Consider the following 12,384-nt stretch of genomic DNA (forward strand, 5'->3'; position numbering starts at 1 on the left):
ACAAAATATTTTTGGTTGATTTTCTCATTTTTTCCTGGAAAGGTGTAAACTTGGCAACATACTAGTATTGTTCTGAAGACTGACATTTGGAACTACTGGTATAGATGATCTTTTGGTCATTAAAACATCGTTCATCTAATAGCTTCAGGAACTGTTCTCTCTCTCTCTCTTTAGTCGCCAAGTCGTGTCCGACTCTTGTGACCCCATGGATTTGTAGCTTGCCAGGATCCTCTGTCCATGGGATTCTCCAGGCAAGAATACTGGAGTTGGTTGCCATTTTCTTCACCACAGGATCTTCCCGACCCAGGGATCAAACCCAGGTTTCCTGCACTGCAGGCAGATTCTTTACTGACTGAGCTGTGAGGGAAGCCCAGGAACTGCTCTATTATATCTTTAATTTTCATGGGGAGCTAGAAATGACACTGATGAATGAAAAAATGGAATTGAAGAGAGATTATGTGTTACTGCTTTCTAAGGAGCCCAGTGCATTTTTCTCTAATAAATTATTTCCTCTTTTCCTTCATGTTGTGGGGACCTTTAGTTAATAGCCAGTAGTCAGGACTCTCCGCCAGTAGTCAGGACTCTCTTCTATCCCTTTCTCTTGAAATGTCAAGATTATTTGAGTGGAAGACCTTAATATAAGTAAAGTTATTGCAGGCAGGAAAATAATTTCCAACCCGGTGCCTTAGAAACGAAAAAATTCCGTTTTTAATGCTTCATGGACGAAGGAAGCAATCCATTGTCACATTTATATTTAAATCCTTCTGAAATTAATTAAATAAATCCTTCTGAGCACCGTGTTAGCATAACAGTGACATGCTTTTTGTCGGCGCACTTCCCAAAGCTTTCTTGGGTCCCTAGCACCTCAGAGGATGTCCCAGTATCTCTATTTAATCCTGGGCTCCTCCTAACGCTAGGGGGAAGCGAAGAGCCTTGGAACACCCCCACAACTCTGGGAGACGGAGGAGGGACCTATTGTCAAGTCATGCCTTCTCTACCTGTGACTGGCACAGACATTAGCCAATGGAACCGGAATAGGGCGCGCCGGCACCCCGCCCCCTGAGCGCCCCGCGGCCCCCGAGGCACCCTCTGGCCGTCTCCACCGCGGCGACGGCCTGGGCGGACAGTGCGCCTTGCGCAGGCGCGGAGCCTAGACCTCGCTGCAGCCCCCATCGCCTCGGGGAGTCGCACCCAAGGAGTTCGCCTGCTGGCGCGTCAGTGCTCTCCCCCTCGTCTGCCCTCCCCGGTCCCCCCAGCACCCTAAGCGCCCCGATGGCGGAGTTGCGGCCTAGCGGCGCCCCCGGCCCCACCGCGCCCCCGGCCCCTGGCCCTACTGCCCCTCCGGCCTTCGCCTCGCTCTTCCCCCCAGGACTGCACGCCATCTACGGAGAGTGCCGCCGCCTGTACCCAGACCAGCCGAACCCGCTCCAGGTTACCGCTATCGTCAAGTACTGGTACGTCTTGGGCCGCGCGGAGACCGACAGGGGCGGGCTGAGAAGGGTTAAAGCGCCGGGGGCGAAGTAATTTGCCAGGGAATTGGAGGGGAAAGGAGAATGGTTAAAGCACTTGGAAGAGGGCTTCCTGCTGTGAGGGAAGAAGTTAAGGCTCAAGTTAGGAATGGGGACAAAGGGGTTAACGAAGCCTGTGGGTAGCGAAGGGTTAGCAAGGGAGGGGAGGATGAAGGGTTAACTGGCATTAGAAGAATGGAGTGAATTGGGGGTGTCTGTAGAAGCTGAGGGGGCGACGGTCAGAGAGAGGGAACTGTAAACGTGGTGAAAGGAGGGGGCGCCTGGAGGGGGTCATAAGTGGGCGCGGGGAAGCCGAAGGGGGGCGGCTGAAGTGAGATGGGGGAGGCGAGGCGGGGCCTGAGGAGCATCTGAGAAGGCTTTGGAGCCGCGCGGCCGGAGGAGCTCGGAGGGCACGGGACTGCACAGGGTAGGGGCGGGTGTGGGTCTGTGGGTTAGGATGTGAGCGTTGAGCTTGTGAAGGGATGAGGGGGAGGTCTCATTTTGATACCTTCCGGATGAGCTCAGACATTCATATCAGTGCAGTGCTTTTGCGTTTGAAGTTTGATGGAGCAGCTTCTCCCGATCAACTTTCTGCTTACTCTGCACAGTTCTCTTACTCCATGCAGAGCTTCCTCTGGCTCCGCGGCTGCTTTGGTCTAGGTCACTGGCTAGAACAGGGGCAGGCTGGGTCAGGGAGATCCATGGTTTGGCTCAGGATTGAAGGAGGCTGCCGTAAACGATGAAGATCCGGAATTTAGACAGGGAGGATCCTTCAGTGAGATATTAAGAGGAACTTTGTGGTCTGGAGCGCCCAGATGGAGGCAACAGTTCCTCAGGGGAGCTGAGAGAAATCCCCAAGTAACTCTGTTAAGATCAGACCTATGTACACATGGACTGCCCCTGGGGAAGGAATGGTCTTTTCTAGTTTCCCATTCTTTTTGCAACCCGTTTCTTCGTGCCACCTCTGTTATGGGGACTCTTCTTCATGGTCTTTCTGAACTAAAAGTTGACTGAGAAACAAGTTACATCTGTACTAAACCACTTTCATGCAGGCACTGTATTAGATGAACCCCTTCATTGGCTCCTGAAAGACTGTTCAAGGCAGCCACTTGGGGTGTGACCAAAGGGGAGGTACCCCCGAAGGGGGAATGAGTAGAGTGGATGTCTTTACTGGTTATCCTCCTTTAGGGCTGAGTCTTTTCCCTCCATGGCAACCACTTCTTCTGGAGATGGCAGGAGCTGGGTTGCCTAGGGCCCAGGCCAGCTCCCTATGTCTGTGGGAGGATGTAGAGAGGCTGACAGTGTGAAGGGCCTGGGGAGCAGCCACCTGCTCTGTGGGGAGAGCAGCAGGAGCAGCCTGCCTCTGTCTGGTAGCCAGGAGGAGGTGTGGCCAGTACAGATCTCTCTGGCAGGCACGGTGTTCTTTGGTTGAGAGGAGTTTTTGAAGAGGTCTTCTGAGTAAAAAGCAGCTCTTGATAACTTAATCACCCATTTTAAACTTTTTATTTATTTTCATCTACAAATTATGGCAATTTTATTTCATTTTTATCATTCTTTTACCATTTACTTCTTTTTCTTGACTTATTGCCATCTGGTATAATTTCCTTTCAGTACGTAAACTTTTTATTTTGTATTGGGGTATAGCCAATTAACAATGTTTGTGATAGTGTCAGGTGAACAGTGAAGGGACTCAGCCTTACATACACATATAGCCATTCTCCCCCAAGTTCCTCTCCCCTCCAGACTGCCACATAACATTGAGCAGAGTTGCATGTGCTATACAATAGGTCTTTGTTGGTTTGTACCACTATATTTAAATATGTACAGTGATGGACTCTATTGGCATACTTCGTGAGAAAAAGGGGACCTGCCTCTGCCATGCTGTTTGTTCAGGCCTTGTTTGAGTATAAGGAGAAATCCCTTCTCAGACTTGGGCCACTGTTATTATGTCACCCAAGTGGACATGAAGGATAGAGTTGTAAAAGGGATTGAACATGGGCTTCCCTGGTGGTCCAGTGATTAAGACTCTGTGCTTCCACTGCAGGGGGTATGGGTTCGATTCCTGGTTGGGGAAGTTCTACAAACCATGAGGTGTGGCAAAAAAGAAAAAGGTATTGAACAATGCAAAGGACTAAGACTGGTTTGGGAATCTGCTTTTTCCTCCATCTCCCTGTGAACCTTTTTTCCCATCTTGCTGCAAGTTTGTTAGCCAGGTCAGGACTTATCTTAAAAGATGGGCCAGTATCTAATGATGAATAAAGATGATTGTGTAGCACTTTGTGAAATTAGAAATGCTGCCTGGATGCAGAAATAAATGAGAAGAAACAGCCCAGGGACTGGTTCTTTCTAACATTCAGAAGGCGTTGCATAATTAAGTCCTGAAAGTGGTTCACTGATAAACCTTCACATTTAAGATCCTATAAGCCCTCTTCAATTTTCATAGCAGGATGACTGACTGAGGCTGCCTCAGTTTGGCTGTGGCCCGGGGTATGTTGAGATTCTTTTTTCTTGTGACAGAAGGATAACTTTCTTGACTAGTAGTCCCTAGCCAACCGGGACATCGTGGCTGAAAGCTGAGGCTTTACTGGTCAGGGAGCTGAAGTAGAGCCAGTGCCTTGGGTCACTCTGGCAACTTCCCTGTGAAGTCAGGTGTTCAGGGACTTACACTGAGGGATGATCTGGGTCTTGGGATAACATCTTTTTCCAAGTGCAAAATATGATAATTTTCCACGTACTCATCTGCTTCCTATCAGGTCTCCGAGTGAGTAGAACAGAACACTATGTACTTAGAGAAAAGGCTAATTTTGTCTGACTGTTGGTCCTTTTCTGCAGACGGAGTTTTGAGGTAAAGCCTCTCTCTTTGATGAAATGCCCTTTGGGAGACTTGGCCAGGGCTGTCAGGGATGTGGTAGATGGGGAGCACAGAAGAGTGGACACAATTTTGCCCCTTGTTGCTGGAGGGACCTAGGCTGAAGGACGGGCAGGACTGGGACTTGGCAGCAGGGAGACTAGAGTAGATATGGAGCCTGTAATCATTCCCACCTGTTCCAGGGCTCTGCAGTTATCATGAGGTCCTTGCAGGGGTAGCCACCCTTTCTTTCTTCTTTTCCCCAACAAACTTTTCTAAATCCAAATGATTGTGGAATTAGCCGAGTGATTTACCCACTCACTGCAGTATTTGTGCCTGGAGAACTCCATGGACAGAGGACCCTGGTAGGCTACATTTCATGGGGTTGCATAGAGTCAGACATGACTGAGTGAGTAACTTGGCAAAAGCAGAGTTAAGGAAAGCCATGGAGATTTATCCCTTTTCCTAATCCACTCCGTTGAGATTCTAAGCTATTTGTAGCGACTTTCTTGCAAGTCCTATAAATAACTTAGCATTTCCCAGCAGAGAATAAGGACTTCTGCAAAGGCAAATAATGTCCTGGCAAAAGAGGGTGAAACCAAACCTACTGGTTTTAAATAGTGTTTGCATCGTGTGTTACTGGCATGTTTGCTGGGATCACATACGTGTAACATCTTTTATTTGGTTGGTTGTGTTCTTTCAGGATATAATCCCCAATGCCAAGTGTACCCCATCCTTGTCCCAGGGTCAAGCAAAGTTTTTGCAGTCTGTGGAACCGTCCGATGTCCAAGGCAGCTCAAGTACAGGGTTTGGGGGCTAAATGCAGACTTCCTTGTGCTAATGGTTTCCATTTAGTCTGTCTCTCGAGTCTACCACATTTCCCTCTCCATTCTGAAGAAAAGCAGGATTCTTTTAAAAAGATCACTAATTACTCGGCTAAAGGGACCCCTTCTTGAATTAAATCCTCAGAGTGAGCTAATGACTGAATCTCTTCCTCAGCTGCCTCTCGGTTGGAATTATGGGGAAGTCTAATGTGGTCCTCAGAGGCCCTAAATCATTTAATGTTCCAGCTCTACCTTTCAGGCAGCCATCTCCCGGGATCATCTTGCAGTTGCAAGACCTCACAGGGCTCAGCCGGGCTCCTGCTGCAGTTCTCTGTGCAGAGCTAAGCTAGCCTAAGTTTGGCCTTTGTCACTTGCATGATAAAAGATCAGCTTTGGTCTGGGATGTTCAGGCTGGGGTCTGGAGGCATTGGGTCTGTTTAGAACAAACTATAATTAACATAGGGTACAATATGGTCTTTCAGGAATTAGCTGTCTAAGAGGCAGGAGTGGAGCCGAGCCTCTGCTTCCAGTAACAATGCCCATTGGAGATGCTCAGGATGGTCTTTCAACAGAGGCGCATTGATTGATGCACTTCTTGCCTTGAAGCTTGGCGTGTTTACAGGCACTGTGGAAGAGAGATAATCCCTGCCAATCCCACTTGGGGTTGGTAACTTGAAACAGAAGGAAGTCAAAGGGAGCAATCAGTCTGTTTTATTTCTAAGAGAGGTTCTACCTGAGATAGGAGAAGGGAGCCTCTTGTGCTTGTGGAGCTGGGCTACCTCCAGCTGCCCATCCTTTGGTCTTATCCTAGAGAGGTGTGGCCCTCCCTTTAGTTCTCTTTTACCCCAGATTCATCCAGGATGGGGCCTGTAGGTTTGTAAGGCAGAGCCCTTTAGCTTCACATTGTCTGCTTTAAGGTTTATGCTGACATCCCTGTGTTTTGTCTTTTGCAGGTTGGGTGGCCCAGACCCCTTGGATTATGTTAGCATGTACAGGAATGTGGGGAGCCCCTCTGCCAACATCCCTGAGCACTGGCACTACATCAGCTTTGGCCTGAGCGATCTCTATGGCGACAACAGAGTCCATGAGTGAGTGTGTACTCTTGCCTTCTATCTCCCTCTTCCCCTAGCCTTGAGCCTTATTTTTGAGTTTTGTTTTGCTGAAAGTTTTACTTTCATTTTAGGTTTGAAGGATTCGTTAACAAAAGAAACCGCGCATTACATACAAATAAATAATTTCAACTTTTAATAGATTAACTTAATTTCAATATACAGTCATTAGAAGGAAAACAAATAGAAACAATAGAGAGAAGTAACAGCATGTACATCACCAAATTGAGCCGACACCAACATCCAGACTTGAACGGTTCTGGGAAGTCCCGAATGATAGCAATCTGAAGTCCCAATTGGGAAAGGGTACCGAGCAGTGCATCCACCCCACGGGTGAGACTTCATATTGCACTTTTGGGGGCTCCTGCTTATAATCCCAGGCCGCAAACTGATATCATCATCAGTTTGTGTGCAAAAAGGCAGCTCTGATTTAACTTTTACAGTGGTGTTTGTTTCACCTTGTGAGTCACAAGACTTCTTAGACCCCGGGGGGCTGCTAGGCCTTTAGGGGCTTATGAGATCCAAGATCCACTCCCTTTCTTACCTAAAGTGCCGCCTGACTGACTGTGCCTGTCGCTTGGAACCTGGGCAGTGTCCATGCAGGTCAGAAGCAGGTCAGAGGTCCACTCTCCTGTTTCCGAAGCCTGCACAAGATTTCCTCTATTTTAATTTCCCTAGCAAAGTTTTCCTGAGCAGAGAGGATCATGTCATAGTCCCTTGAGTTTGGCATTTCTCGCATGGAACATCTGGGTTTCTGCCCTCTGCCTGTAGCTACTTGTGCTGATGTGGTCCAGATCAGGACCTGAGCTCTACTCATCTGGTGCAGAAAAGTGTCAATGATGAGAGAGAATTCCAAAACTGTTAGGTTTCTCCAAGCTTGTTGTGATGTTTGAGCTCAGAGTACAGGCAGCATAGCTGTGACCCAAAAGTTGAGTTGATTCCTCTAGGTCTACTTCCTTTTCCCCCCTCTAGATTATTATAAAAATTTTAAAAGAAGCAAAGTTGAAAGAGTTTTACGGTGAACAATCATATACCACTACCTGGATTCTACCATTAAGATTTTATTCTACTTGCTTTATCATCAATATGTACATCTCTGTTCCTCTGTGGATCTTACCTACTTCCTTTTTACCTCCAGTTATCTGTGCTCAGATCAGCTGCAGTACACTTTTTATCCTAGTCTATCTTCCATTTGCTGCCCTGTGACACTTCTCAATCCTACCTGCCTCCCCTACTTCCCTGTCTAATCACTGAATTTAAATACATTTTAATATTAAGTTAAACATCATCAGCTGAAAAAAATAGCAGCAACAAAATAATAAAACCTAATAGTTGTTTGGAGAAGGAAATGGCAATCCACTCCAGGACTATTGCCTGGAAAATCCCATGGACAGAGGAGACTGGTAGGCTACAGGCTATGGGGTCGAAAAGAGTCAGACATGACTGAGCTACTTCACTTCACTTCACTTCAATAGCTGTTGAGCATTAACTATTAATATGAGCCAAGTACTCTTCTAATCACTTTATATGTATACATATTAACTAGTTTTCACCACAACCCTAAAATACTGGTAGATTCTGATATTTGCCCCATTTTACTGTTGAGGAAACTGAGACACAAAGAGATTCTATAATTTGCTTAAGGTCATACAGATTGAAAGTGCTGAAACCAGGATTCTAACACAGGCAGTCAGACAGTACTCTTAATGACTATACTCCATTGCCTCTTAAACAATTATATCATGTTCCCTAATAATTTTAAAATAATGTATAATAAAAAAATTTTTCCATCTTTTGAAGGAAGAGTTCTTCAATTTTAATGTAGTTTTCCCTCCCCCTTATTAGTATGGTTAAGCAAGAGCCGATTTCTATTATATCTTTTCCTATTTTTTGCCTTGCATATTATCTTTTTATTGCCATCTTTCTGGTATCTTGGTGGTGACTGCTTAGTGTGTATAAATTGAAAGAGTAGCCAGGCTCTTCCTGCCCTGCCTCAGCATAAGAGGCTGATTCTGGAGATGATTCTGAAAAAGATGATAATATTCTTTTTTTTTTTTTTGCTTTGTTTTAGTTCTTACTGTGTTTCATATCATTGTGTCGAATGCTTTACAATCTTATCAGGTCTTTTTGTTATCTCTGTTTGGTACATGAGGAAACTGAGTCCCTGGAGGGGTTGAATGAATTGTCAGAAGTCACACATCTAGGCTATAAAAGAGCTAGGATTGACTTGAGCTGTTCAGAGTCTGAGCTCTTAACCACTGGACTATACCACCTCTCTGATCACAGGCTCAACTCAACTTCCTCTTCACTCTTGTTAAGCTTAGAGGCCCAGGCCCCATCTCCTCATTGATCACGTGTTGGGAGCAATGCCTGGGCCTGCCCTTTATAGCCTTCCAGACATATTCATTGCAGTGTCAGCAGAAGGCTTTGGGAACGGGGAATTAATCTTGCTTGAATCAAGACCCTGCATTACATTATTAATAATGGAGATAGAATAGCAAACAGATGCGGGAGTAAATGGACTGTGCTGGACTTTAATTTATATTTTTAATAAGAACCTGCAGAGGATATTTAGTGCCGCTAGCCTGTACCTTTTTGTTGACAGATTTATTCCAGTTAAAAAAAATACAGTTTTCTATGTGACCTAAATATTCTTACAGTCTACGCGCCACTGAGATATGAGTCTAAGGCCCAGGTGACATGAAGAACATAATTGAGAAGGTTCTATGTTTGAGGAAAGGCAACCTCTCAATTTGAAAAAGGGCCTTTCTTTGTTCAGCAGTACCCCTGTATATGTGTGTCATTTCTCTGTGATAAAACGCTTTGATATTCAGATGTCATTCATGACAATGGTGAGACCTCCCTTTGGGCTTTTATCTTACCATTCAAGCTTAGGATTTTCTGGTATTAAAACGTGTCACTGGAAGGATATGGGAGGGACGTTCTTAGATATTTACTGAGTTCTGGTCTATGTTGCAGAAGTCAAAAGTACCTTTGTAATTGGTCTTGTGCTGGTGTGACTGATCTCTTCTTGATCCTGATAAGTTTCTTGAAGAAAAGTTTGCTTTTCCAAATATTTCATGTGGAGAGTCCTCTTTAAAACTGTTTCATGAATTCTCATGTAATTTAGCGCTTGAAACTGAGTTCAGAAAGGTGAGCGTTCTCTCACCCAACTTAAGTGCTAAGAGGTGTTGAATTTGAATTATAACAAATGAATTTCTGGCAATAGGCTTTTTACACTGTCTTTTGACTTCTCATTCAGTGAAAAAAAGGGCAGAAGCCTCGGCTCGTTTATTCAGCATTCATCACGTGCTGAAGTTCTATTTTGCACTGGACGCAGATGTCTTAGGGATAAGATGTCTTGAGGATAATATGCCAAGGCAAAATTCCTGTCTCAAGGAGTACATGCTGTAGAGGGAGGATAAATGTACAGATACTGAATAAATAAATGCTATGATCTATGATGTGGAACATGATCTGGGAGCACAGTGGAGCAAGCGACTTGTAGTCGGGCTGCTGGATTGGAAGAAGCTCCAGGGAGGAAGTGAAGTTGGAGAGGAACCTTGTAGGAAGGGACTGGGGGAGATCTGCAGTCTGACATTCTCGGGCACAAACATTCACTTTGGGAACTAAGAGGAGCTTTCAAAATCTTCTAGCCCAGTATTTCCAAAATTTTTACTGCTGCCTTCATAATTTTTGTCACCTAAGTGTATTACCTACTTTATGTTCTCTTTAAATGAATCTCCTTTTAAAAAACTGATATCTTTTTAAAAGTCAAATTACCTTGGTTGTCCAGTGGTTAGAACAGCACAGGACATGGGTTCATTCCCTGGTTGGGGAAAGTTCTCACATGCTGTGGCCAAGAAAAAAAAAAGTTAAATCATTACCATATATGGGAAACCATTATCACTTGCTGTAATTTAAAGGTACTTATTAGAGTAAACATAGTGATAGCAAAGCAATGTTATTAAATTCTAGCTCAATTCTGGCCTGTCAGAGAAGAGTCTAAGCCTGAGGTCAGCTTTCTCAGTCCAAGAGATTAGTAAGTATGAGTGAAGTATTATGGCAGAAAGTGAAGAGGAACTAAAAAGCCTCTTGATGAAAGTGAAAGAGGAGAGTGAAAAAGTTGGCTTAAAGCTCAACATTCAGAAAATGAAGATCATGGCATCTGGTCCCATCACTTAATGGCAAATAGCTGTGGAAACAGTGTCAGACTTTATTTTTTTGGGCTCCAAAATCACTGCAGATGGTGATTGCAGCCATGAAATTAAAAGATGCTTACTCCTTGGAAGGAAAGTTATGACAAACCTAGATAGCACATTAAAAAGCAGAGATATTACTTTGCCAACAAAGGTCCGTCTAGTCAAGGCTATGGTTTTTCCTGTGGTCATGTATGGATGTGAGAGTTGGACTGTGAAGAAAGCTGAGTGCTGAAGAATTGATGCTTTTGAACTGTGGTGTTGGAGAAGACTCTTGAGAGTCCCTTGGACTGCAAGGAGATCCAATCAGTCCATCCTAAAGGAGATCAGTCCTGGGTGTTCATTGGAAGGACTGATGCTGAAGCTGAAACTCCAATACTTTGGCCACCTCATGCGAAGAGTTGACTCATTGGAAAAGACCTTGATGCTGGGAGGGATTGGGTGCAGGAGGAGAAGGGGACGACAGAAGATCAGATGGCTGGATGGCATCACCGACTCAATGGACATGAGTTTGAGTGAACTCCAGGAGTTGGTGATGGACAGGGAGGCCTGGCGTGCTGCAATTCATGGGGTTGCAAAGAGTCAGACATGACTGAGCTACTGAACTGAACTGAACACCAAATTGAACCTGGCCATAGGTATGATTAGAAAAGTTGAAAGACAATTGAGAAGAGAATATTTTTAGAAAGTATGAGTCGGTATTATTTAGTCACAGACGAATGGGAAACACTGATTTAGTCCATCTCTCTTAATTGTGCAATTGAGAAAGTACAGTAGCCTACCAAAGGCCATACAGCAAGTTAATGTCTCCTGACCTGTTAGCAGCAGGGTCTCCTGACATCTAAAATGTTCTGTGTAACAATGTCCTGCTGTATAGCTCAGGGAACTATATTCAATATCCTGTAATAAACCATAATGAAAAAGAATATATGTGTATGACTGAATCACTTTGCTGCCCACCAGAAACTAACACAACAATGTAAATCAACTCTACTTCAATTTTTTTAAAAAAGTGTGAAAAGTAAAAAATTAAAATGTTCTGTGTGTTCTCTCCTGACTGGGGAGAAAGGAATATGTACAGGGCATTGTTTGTCTTTAAGGTAATAATATAAGCAAACTTTTTTTTCTTTTTAGTTTTGAATATATTCTAGAGTAGTGCTAAGTTCTTTATATTATCCTTATAGTAATTATATGACATAAGGAATTCTTATTACCTCTTGCTCATAGATATAGAAATTTACACGTAGAGAACTTATCGCACATGTAGTAAATTAATAATCAGTTCTAGCAACCCCAAAGCCTGTGTTCTTAGCTATTGTTCTGTATTGCTTTTCCATTTTAATCAGTCAATGGCATTTATTAAATGCCTGCTGTGTACCTCTTCCCATTAAGGTCTTATTTTATCCTCATAGCTTATGGAGGACAGGGACAGAACAGGCAGAAGCCCGGGGGGTGGGGGTCCCTGGGTTTCTTCTTGCTCCTGGAAGGCTTTCTTCAGTGAGCAGGAGGGGAGCCCCACCCTGGTAGCCCTGAGAGGGGTGAATGGCAAACTGATTGGATGAGCCCTGGGTTGGCCAGTTCCCTCCAAGTTCTTTCCCCGTTCACATTCACTAAAGAAACAGGACAAGAGAGCACTTGTTTGAATTAAAAGGTTCTCAAGAGGCTGTTTCTAAAGTTGGAGAGCTGGAACAAGTTCCACCTCGGGGCAGCCACATGGGAGATGGGCGTGCTTTTCTAGGAACCCTAAGGCCACCCCCAGCTGATTTCAGTGGCCAAGACTGTCCTGGTTCCCCCCCCCTCCCCGCCCACCCCAACCCTCCCAGCTTGAGAGGTGTGAGACAGCTGAGCTTCAGCTGCCAAATGCCTGTCGGAAGCCTGCAGCTCTGGCTCTTCTTT

The 12,384-nt window shown here is 44.9% G+C and overlaps 1 protein-coding gene across 5 annotated transcripts in view; it reads left to right on the plus strand.

Moving 5' to 3' along the window:
- Nucleotides 1-1,048: 1,048 nt before the first annotated feature.
- Nucleotides 1,049-12,384, plus strand: part of SUFU (SUFU negative regulator of hedgehog signaling) — a 106,312-nt gene continuing 94,976 nt past the window's right edge. For 2 of the 5 annotated variants that reach the window (XM_045164139.1, XR_006640540.1), the window contains exons 1-2: nt 1,050-1,454; nt 6,134-6,268. In XM_045164139.1, coding sequence (XP_045020074.1) covers nt 1,273-1,454; nt 6,134-6,268 — 317 coding nt within the window. In that variant the 5' untranslated portion in view covers nt 1,050-1,272. Of the gene's footprint in view, nt 1,455-6,133; nt 6,269-12,384 lie in introns of all 5 variants that reach the window. The other 3 variants (XM_045164137.1, XM_045164136.1, XM_045164138.1) reach the window with 3 other exon arrangements.

The sequence above is a fragment of the Bubalus bubalis genome, chromosome 23 (assembly GCF_019923935.1).
Source record: "Bubalus bubalis isolate 160015118507 breed Murrah chromosome 23, NDDB_SH_1, whole genome shotgun sequence".
Lineage (NCBI taxonomy): Eukaryota > Metazoa > Chordata > Mammalia > Artiodactyla > Bovidae > Bubalus > Bubalus bubalis.